Source organism: Macadamia integrifolia, unplaced genomic scaffold (genome assembly GCF_013358625.1).
Source record: "Macadamia integrifolia cultivar HAES 741 unplaced genomic scaffold, SCU_Mint_v3 scaffold_15A, whole genome shotgun sequence".
Classification (NCBI taxonomy): domain Eukaryota; kingdom Viridiplantae; phylum Streptophyta; class Magnoliopsida; order Proteales; family Proteaceae; genus Macadamia; species Macadamia integrifolia.
In genome coordinates, this window is record NW_024870627.1 from 429,235 (window position 1) to 439,706 (window position 10,472).

The window sequence follows — 10,472 nt, forward strand, 5'->3', positions numbered from 1 at the left end:
TCCATCGAGCCAAGCATCTCTCCGATGAACTAACAGCTGCAGGGAAGCCCCTCCCACAGGAAGATTTTAACATCCACATCTTTCGGGCCCTATGCATTGAACATCAAGCACTTATTTCCATTATGATGGCACAACAGGAGCCCATCTCCTACACCGACATGCATGGTCTCCTTATGAGTCATGAGAACCTTCTCAACTCACCCCTTCCCATTATTGATCCTGCCATCGATGCATCAGCCAATGTCACTCACCAAGGCTTTGGCCCTCCTTCCACTGGTGGTCATGGTATAGGCTCCTCCCGAGGACGTGGTCGTGGCTGTGCTAGTGGATTTGATTGCTCTAATGCATTTGCTCACAATCCATGCACAATCTGTGGACGCACTAATCATCAGACAGACACTTGCTACTATCACCCACAGGGAACTACCAGAGCTGCCATTTTCCCTACCCCTCCCCATCCCTACAATCGGCCACCACTTCAACCCAATGCCTACCATGCTACACCCTTCCCTAACCCTCAACCCCCTAACCCCATGCCCCCACCCCATCACTCCACACCTCCATAATCCTTCACCACCTCTTGGATCCCTGATATTGGAGCTACCTACCATTCCACCCCTTGCTTAACCTAATTCTCCACCTATGATCCATACACAGGTAATAACCAACTCGTGGTTGGTAATGGTAAGGGCCTTCCTATATCTCACATAGGTACTGCTTCCATCTCTTCTCCTTCTCGTTCTTTTTCTCTTTTTAATGTTTTATATGTTCCCACTCTCACTTGTTCTTTATTATCTGTTTAACAGTTTTGTCGTGACAATAATGTTAACTTTGAATTTCACTCTTCTTTTTTCTTTGTGAAGGATCTGAAGACCATTCAAACCCTCTTCACTGGACACAGTAAGAATGGTCTCTATTCAGTTCTAACGTCACCTTCTGCCAATCTGGCCTCTGCCTCATCTTTTACTCGCTGACATCATCGTTTAGGGCATCCTCATGAATGTGTGTTTTGTCTTATGTTACCTTGTCATTTGCTCGTGAAATCTCCTTCTTTAGGTTCAGCTTGCCAAATGGGCAAAGCTAGTAGATTGTCAATTCGTGAAACTAGTTCTCATAGTTCCTCTCCTTTGGATTTGATTTTTTGTGATGTATGGAGCCCCCACTCCACAGTTTCTTCAACTGAGAATCGTTATTTTGTTATATTTGTTGATGACCATACTAAATATATTTGGTTTACTGATTTAAAGTTGAAGTCTAATGTTTACTCTGCCTTTCGTACTTTTCAAGCCTTGGTAGAACGTTAGTTCTCTCACTCCATCAAGGTTGAGAATTCCGTATTCTCCCATTTTACTTTGCTAAGTTGGTCATGCAACACAAGTTCTCTTGCCCTCATACTCATGAGCAACAGGGAACAGTTGAACGCCGTAATAGGCACATTTTTGAAACTGAGATTACCCTACTATCCCATGCAGCTGTTCCCTAGGCTTATTGGGATTATGCTTTTGAAACCGTGGTCTTTCTTATCAACCGCATGCCCTCCTCTGCCATAGGTAACAAATCCCCCATCAGTTAGTTACAAGTAATTCTTCGGACTACTCTTTTCTAAAAATCTTTAGATGCCTTTGCTATCTATGGCTCCATCCTTACAACCATCACAAGGTTGAACCTTGTTCTGCCTCATGTGTTTTCTTAGGATATAGCCCTTCCCATCATGGTTATCGTTGTATGGATCTCATCACCCGTCGTATTTACATATCTTGCCACGTTAGATCTAACGAATCTAATTTTTCCTTTCACACTGCACCACCATCCTCATCAACCCAACCCCTCCCACTTTCCCTCCCTCGTGGGGCAGTGTACCCAACATACCTACCCCTCAACCTCACCTTACCCCTCTACCTACCCTCCCAAAGCCACCCATCCCTCTTCCCGCCACCCCAAAGCCGCCCCTACCTAAACCACCCCCTCGCATATCCCCTCCTTTCCCACCTCACCCAACCCTAGTTGACCCTAACCCTAACTCCTCTACCACCTGACCCTACCGTACGAGAACCTTAAATGATCTCTATGTTGACCCCCTGACACTCTCTACCACCACCTTACCTGACCCTACTGAACCTACATGCTTCTCCCAGGCCCACAATGTTCCTCATTGGTGATCTGCTATGTTTGATGAATTTAATACTTTATTACGTAATGGTACTTGGTCTCTTGTGCCTTATAGGAAAACTATGAAACTGGTCAGCTACAAGTGGGTGTACCACATCAAACGGAAGGCAGATGGCTCCCTTGATTGATATAAGGCCCATTTGGTCGCTAAAGGATTTCATCAACAACCTGGTCTTGACTACCATGAGACCTTTAGTCCTATCATCAAACCTACTACCACATGGACGTTCCTCTCCTTGGCCATTTCTAAATGATGGGATGTTTGTTAACTTGATATTCAGAATGCGTTCCTGCATGGTCTTCTATCTGAGGAAGTCTACATGGCTTAACTCTAGCATTTTGAAGATGCCCTACGCCCTAATCATGTCTGTCGCCTCCACAAGTCCCTTTATGGGCTCAAACAGCCTCTTAGGGCTCGATTTCATAGGTTATCTGAGTTCCTCACTTGCTAAGGTTTTCGGTTATCCCAAACTGACACATCATTGTTTATCTACATGTAGGGCTCTGTTGTCACATATGTCCTTGTCTATGTAGATGACATCAAGCTCTCCTTCATCAGCTTTCTTCAGAATTCTCTATCAAGGATCTTGGTCATCTCAGCTTTTTCCTTGGTATTGAAGCCCTATATCGGTCTGATGGTGTCCTACTCTCTCAACATCGGTACATAATTGATCTCCTACAGAGGGCTGGCATGACTGACTGTAAGCTTATCACTACCCCCATGGCCACCACCTTTACAACATCTTCCACAAGGGGTGTCCTTCTTTCAGACCCCACTAGGTATCGCTTTATTGCAGGTGCTCTCCAGTACATCACCCTCACCAAGCCTGATGTGGCTTATTCAGTGAACCATGCCTGCCAGTTCATGCATACGCCCTTCGAAGACCATTGGACACTTGTTAAACGGATTATACGTTATCTCCAAGGTACCAAGGATCACAGGTTATTCATCTCCAAATCTAATTCCCTCCATTTACAAGCATTCTTCAATGCTGACTGGGTTGGTGACAGTGTAGATCGCAAATCCACAGGTGGCTATGCCATCTATATGGGAATCTGATCTCATGGGCCTCCAAGAAGCAGAAGATAGTTGCACGCTCCTCCACCGAGTCTAAGTACAAAGCAGTGGCTGATGCCTGAGCCGAACTCACTTGGCTTCGCTCTCTCTTTGAGGAATTAGGGATCCATGTTCCCATTGCGCCCATTCTTTGGTGTGACAACATTGGGGCCACTTACCTTTTGGTCAATCTAGTCTTTCATGCTCGCAAGCACGTTGAAATTGACTTCCACTTTGTTCATGATAGAGTCGCATCCAAGGACCTTCAGGTGCAGTTCATTTTAACACATGACCAGATAGCCGATATCCTTATCAAAATCTCTTAGCTTTATACAATTCTCCTTTCTACGGGACAAGCTGCGGATTTGACCATTCAAATCCCCACCTTCAGGGGTTGTATCAGGACAATTAGAGTCCCACTCGAACTCAACCTCTAGAGTCATACTCACACTCAACAACCTCTCCTACATTGTAAGTATTTTCAGTGACCACAAACTCTAAAGACTAACTTGCAATCCAAGACTACCTTATGAGACAACAGAGTTGGAATAGGACTCTCACATGTGATAATAGACTTTCAGTCCATTACTCACATATGTTAACAAAGTCCTACCCTGTTACTAATATACAATGTTAGAGTTTGAGTTTATAACCCACATGTTATCATAGAGTTTGTCTATAACTCAATGACTGTAATCTCTATATAAGAGCATCATTGTACACTCATTAAAACTAATTATACTACTTCAATAGTGATAATATTGAATATCATCCAAGGGATTTATGCCCTAGCATAAGAAAGCAGGCAATTCCTTGAAGGAGGTAGCATATGAAGTTTCCATTAGCATCTCGGCAAGCCCCTCTAATACAAACCTATTAGAAAAAATACAAACAAATATGACAGAAAAACAAATACAAATCACGCAAGACACAAAGAATTGTAGACTTGATGGAGATCTCTCAAGAACACCTAAACTCGTGGCAACTCGTAGCAATAACTCTCGCCTGGAAACCCTAACTTGAAAAAAATCCCCTTTTCTCTTGTTTTTCTCTTACTTTCACAAAAGGACATCAAAAAGAAATAAATATTCCTCCAAGTTGGGTCAATCCATTGGGTCGCATCCCCTCTGCTATTATCATGGACCTAAAAAAAAATCTCATTTGTGTTGCCACCAAAATATATCGGAGTGGTTCAATCTTGGTCAAGAAATCGAGACACACATACAATTTATTTTTCCTTTTTTTTTTTTATAAATATATTAAATCTATTATTTTTAGCAAAAAAATAAAAATAAAATCTAATGTTGATCAAATAACACAAGAGACAATTGTGTAACCTAACAGAGGCATAATCAGGCAATCTAGAATTTGTGACAAAATTACCATCCCTGCAAATATGGTAGAAGACTACCTGCTCAAATTGATTACATAACATGCATGAGACAATTGGAGATACTATTGAGTATTATCGATCGGATTGAACCCCCAGCATAGGAAAGGCCAATTCCTTTAGGGAGGCAACATATGAAGCTTACATTAGCATCTCGGCAAGACCTAGATTTTCAAGACAAGTTCCATCCATAATAAATTTAACAAATCCTTCTGGAGGAGGAGGCCAAACCACCCAAATAATATTTTGATTACTAAATCTAGGGTGTAATATCTTTCTACCCCTAGAGTATGAAAAAGACCACCCCCCTTACTTGTATGAAGGTTGAGGGCACAAAATATTTTACTTACTTATATTTTAATATTCATAAGTGAGAATTAAGCATTTGAATACCTATCAAAATAAACAAACAAATAAAGCATTTGAATTTTGCTTGAAATCCATCATTCCATAAACCTCTGCAGATTACTCCATCAAAACTGGAAAAATTATAAATATTGAACAATGAGCTTGAAATCCATCCTTCCATATGCCTCTTCATGAACTAAGAAATATAAGTAATTCCAATCTGTGGACAAAAATCCCCAAGCTCCAATGAATATATATATATATATATATATGAAGAATACTAGTGCACCTATTTTGCCAAGTGGAAAAGTGATCATATGACCTGCCTGACCATTGGAAAGAAAATATCACATGGTTTGAATTAGCCACATGTCCAAATTCAGAATCAATTCAATCAAAAATATCCTCTCATGTATTGCCATGCAAACCCATATCTGTCCATGTATGTTTATTGATACTTCAAGCGTTATTACATCTCTCTAGATTTTATTTTGCCACTTTACAAATTGGACTGAAACTTGACGTATGAAAAAGGATCTTGAGGTCTTCTTGACCGAAAATTTATTACTTGTCACCTGGCGGATATAGATTTGTAAGAATTTGTTTCCAATCCACTAATCGGGATGAGTGTGGATCAGGTTCTCATACCGTCTGGTCCACACAGATGGAATCCACCATAAGGTTTCTCCTTGGATGAATTCCATTTATGCGGAGAACCATGGTTCTTGTACGAGGACCTGATCCGCTCTCAACAGGGACCTGAGTATATACTAATCTAGGATAGTTTTGTCATTTTAAGAAAAAAGTGGGGAGTCACAACACACAACACACAAGAGTCAGTACACAACACACAAGAGTCAGTTCTAGTAGCAGGATAAGATAGCAATTCAAATTATCTTATTAAGCAATGACATTACAACCATTCATCTTTTCTAGATAAGATTCTGAAACTGGGTTCATAATCCACACACTTCCCCTTCACACTACATTCAAACATGGATTGGTAGCAGAACCAGATCAGATAGCTTAACAAAATGGCTCTGGTTTGTCTAGGACTTCCACCTCTCCATCTTAAGAGTTCATCTCCTCCATGTACAGAAAGAAGCCCAACTCTTCTCTTCACTACCAAACGCATCTCCTTTACTCAAAAGACATGGAGACTACAAGCAGAGGCCAAAGGTTTTGGTGGAAAATCACTTACAGTGTCCGAGAGTAACAAGAAAAGCCAAAGAGATAATGTGAAGAACACTGGTCGTAATAGTGGAGAAGATGATAATGATACAATCCCAGAGGTTGTATTTGAGAGGATGATCGTTCGGATCCTATTCTTTGTGGGCTCTCCCATGGCTATGGGTCTAGCAATGTTACAGGTATTTGATAAACTCAAGGAACAAGAAGTTTGGGATGTGCCACTTTGGCTTCCTTTCTTGATGGTATCATTAGCCTTTGGAACTTCTGGGGTTGGACTTGCTTATGGGACTCTATCTTCAAGTTGGGATCCAGACAAGAAGGGTTCTTTTCTTGGGTGGGAAGAAGCTCAAAAGAATTGGCCTGAGCTGTGGAAGGAGGAGAATGAAAGCCAGAAATGATTTTGTCCAGATTTTCTTGGTTAGCTAATCAATTAAGCTGTTACTTCTTTTCTACTTAATCTCTCTCTGTTTTTGTTAAGCAATAGCTTGAACAGATCAAGAAAGGAGATACCCCAAGGGGGTAGCCGAGTTTGCAAGTGACCTTCTTCTCACGAAACATGTGGTTTTGAGTTTGATTCCTCTTGCTTCTTCGGGGCCACTCATATGGGGTGTTTAGTGCCCTTCACTGTTTTCTGTGAAAATTGAATGGTTCTCATTCAACCTTGGTATGATTTGATCCATATAGTTGTGGGGTCAATATGAACCCGTGAGACTAGTTAGACCAAAGGCCTGAATATTTGTCGTTAGCCAAAAAAAAAAAGGAGATGGGCATCTTCTTAGATGAAATTTTTGTCATAGAGATTTAGTTCATGTTATCGTTGATGCCGGTATCAATATGGATTGGCCATATCCGGCCGATTCAAACGACACATCATGGTAGCGGCTCTGGCTGATCTGATATCGATTCCAAAATCCATGTTTTGTCCAGATGAATGGAAATTAGATTTTCTTTGTTTCCATATGATATGATGATGATCAAACTATTAAGATAATTAAGAAGATAGGAGCTAGCTTAGTTAGATATTGTTGAAATCGGACCAGAACCAAATTCAACCGGTGTCCATAAAAGATTTGGACCAATGGTTCGACCGCAAGCTATCTAATTTATCAGATTCATTGCAACAATCTTGAGCTGCATTTGGTATGTATTCCTGTAATACATGTTAAGTCAATAATGTATTCTACAAAAGTATACCAGATGCAGCTTTAAGAACAAAAAATCCATTATATGATTATAAACGCTTTTAAAGTATAACTGTACAGTTCTTCTCTCTAACCACGATTTAGAGTCGAGATCTTTAAAGGATGGGATATCCGGTCAGGACCCAGAAAATATTGAAGTTGTGATCAATCAAGATAGCATTAATCCAAGAATGCATCCATACCCCAGCATAAGACTCCTTCATCTGAAATATAAGCTCCGTTTCTTTGCCATTTATTTTGCATTTTCTTTTATTATTATTATACCATCCAAATTTGAATTATACAGCCCTTACAAGTTAAAAAATCAATACGCATGTGACATTCAAGATTACAAAACATTCCCTCAAGATGTTGAAAATCTCATAAGCGATGGAAGATTCTATGGTCAAATTATATTATAGTTACCCAATAAAATTTCTCCTCTTCCAAGAAAACAAATATATCCATCTCTTGAAAATTTTACTAATGTTTGTTTGTCTGTATGAAGTAAAATATGACATAAGAAATAATTCTAAGATTTTTCCATGCTTATTTGTTAATTATTACATATGATAAATTTTTTAAAAATACGGAGAAGGTTCTCTACAAAATAGTGTGGCCACGGTGCTAGCGTGGTAGCCAATGGGAATACGCACAGAACCATCAACAACGGCAAGATTTCCGCCTTTCATGAGGGTGGAGTGGTTATTTCAACTCCCCGTGTCTAGGCTCTGGGGCCATGCTCCCTTAAGGCTTCTTTTTCCATTAAAAATAATTATATAAAGTCTGATTATATCCAAATCAATTTGAACTATGCGGCCCCCAATCATATGTTTGTGAGAACCTTATATGGACACGGGTCCCATGAGTACATAGGCTATATTTATCTATCCAAGGTAACAAAGGGTGCCCTCCTTGAACCCACCCACCCCACCACCCTCCCCCCCCCAAAAAAAAGGGTCCTCAAGATATTAACATAGAAGTAAAATTTACAGAGAAAAAATAAGAAGATGTGTATTTTCCTCATAAATTTTTGCTCAATGAAAATTTTACAAATTTAATACATAAAGCAGAAAATTAGATTTTATAGTAATATTTTATTTTTGGGCTATTTTACACCTAAACAAATAGAGTCATAAGGACAATTGCTCGATGCAAATTTTGAGGAGAGGATATTGGTAAATGAATCTTGGTAGAGCCAAACTAGATTTTTTTTTTTCCCTTTCTAAAGTGGGTGAAAAAGAATTTATTTTTTTTTTTTTTAGAAAAAGTCTTTCTCTTTAAGTCTTAACAATAATTATTCAGAAAAAAAAGGATGCTACCCGCTAACGCAGGTACATACCTTGACACAACGGGGGTGGAAATATAGTGCTGTCTCCATTCTTAAAGATGCTCCCATGTGCCCTCATATTGGTTTGTGTATTGGCATATATCTGCTCCAATGTGGTAGCCCTTTTTTGAGTAAATAAGGTAGTATTCTCTTGCCCAATTGTTTAAGTAAAATTAAGCACAACTTCAGCCTCAAGAACCGTGGAGAAAAAAGGGGTTAAATTTGAGAGGGAAGATAAATCGTGACAGGATCCCATAACACCTCAGGTATGCCGAGAACAAGACCATTAGGAAATTTTATCCACAGCCCATGGAAATATAACAAAATAGGAAAACTTGAAAATAATGAAAGTTACGACAACTGCCTAGCACACAGTTGATTAGCTGTGGTGCGTAAAAAATCTATGCTTACCGGGAGGCCTCGAGACCTGGCTATTTTCTATTTCCCTCTCTACCTATCCAAAAGGAAGAAGAAGAAAATAACGAAAGAAGTAATCAGCCTAACCTGCTCAACAATAATGTCATTCATAATTGGTTTCAATCCCAATAAATCTAGAAAGGCTCAAGGTTTGCTAGCCTTTCTCTTAATAATATCATCATATGTGACCTTCGTATTTCTTTTCTTTAGTGTGGGTTGGGTTGGGGTGGGGTTGGGGAGATAATGGGCCTTAAATGGATTATATATATATTAAAAAAGAAAAAGATCCTATGATATACATAGGAGTGGGAATTTCTTTCCATGCCCTCTACCATAATGAGTCATAGAATCTACAGGGGCATTCTTTTTTCTTAGAAAAAAAAATATGGATTCCCCACTAAGTGAGCCCCTCTTTTGCCTTCTCATTGATGGGTTTTCCACTCTCCCATTGTAAGAAACCTCTACCCAAATAAAAATGTGCAGGTTCAAATGATATATGAGTTGTCTTTTTCAGAGTTTCTACAAGCTAAAATTTATTTGCGATCTTGAATGGGGCTTGACACGAGTTTGGCCCCTATCCAACGTGCTGGTTGTTCAACATAGGATCCAATGGTTAGGAGGACCCAAGTAGAGTGCATACCTGAGTCCTCCCAACCGTTGGATGCTACGTGTTGGAGAGGATCTAAATATACCTGCCACACCCTCACCTTGAAGTAGATTCGTATGCCCTACAATAATTGTGACATGGTAGTTCAAGTGAGGTTAAAATTTTACGTACAAATTGAGCCAAGGTAGTAGTTCATGTCAAATTTCAACCCAATCCATGTTTTCTAAGTGGCAAAATAATATATTGAAAAAATAGGGACCACCAATTCGTTTCAATATTAGTATTGGTAGTGATTGATACCATGACCTAAATCCCTGACCCCATTAATACTCACTGTAAGTAAAAAAAATATATATATAGAAAAAAAAGAAGCCTTCTTCTTTGAAAATGTCCCACAAAGAAGAAAACATAGTTGAAAAGAGTGGAGTGATTAGTTCCCAGGAACGTTAAAACGTGGGAACCTTCAAACAGCTGTTGGATCTATTCATGTACAATATCCTGATTCTCCCACCATGGGATTGTTTCCACGAAGCTCCGTTTGGTTGAAGGGATAAATTAAGGGGAAGTAAAGTAAAATAAAGTTTTCAAACCCAAAAAAAAAAAAGAAAAAAGAGAGAATCTTTTATAGATACTATTCACGTGATTATATTATTAAAAAAAATCCAAATCACTAAATATTTGGTTATTAAATTTCATTTTACTTTGCATCTAAATTCATTAGGTTTCCTATCCCAAACAAGAAACTATCCTTAATCTAAGAGTGTCAATTTAAAATCAAAATA

General features: G+C 39.3%; 1 protein-coding gene across 1 annotated transcript; it reads left to right on the plus strand.

Moving 5' to 3' along the window:
- The first annotated feature begins 5,884 nt into the window (after positions 1–5,884).
- On the plus strand, positions 5,885–6,888 carry LOC122070954 (uncharacterized protein PAM68-like). The gene has a single exon (XM_042635201.1). It carries the CDS (start codon positions 5,999–6,001, stop codon positions 6,551–6,553), a length of 555 nt encoding a protein of 184 aa, XP_042491135.1. The 5' UTR covers positions 5,885–5,998; the 3' UTR covers positions 6,554–6,888.
- Positions 6,889–10,472: the final 3,584 nt, after the last annotated feature.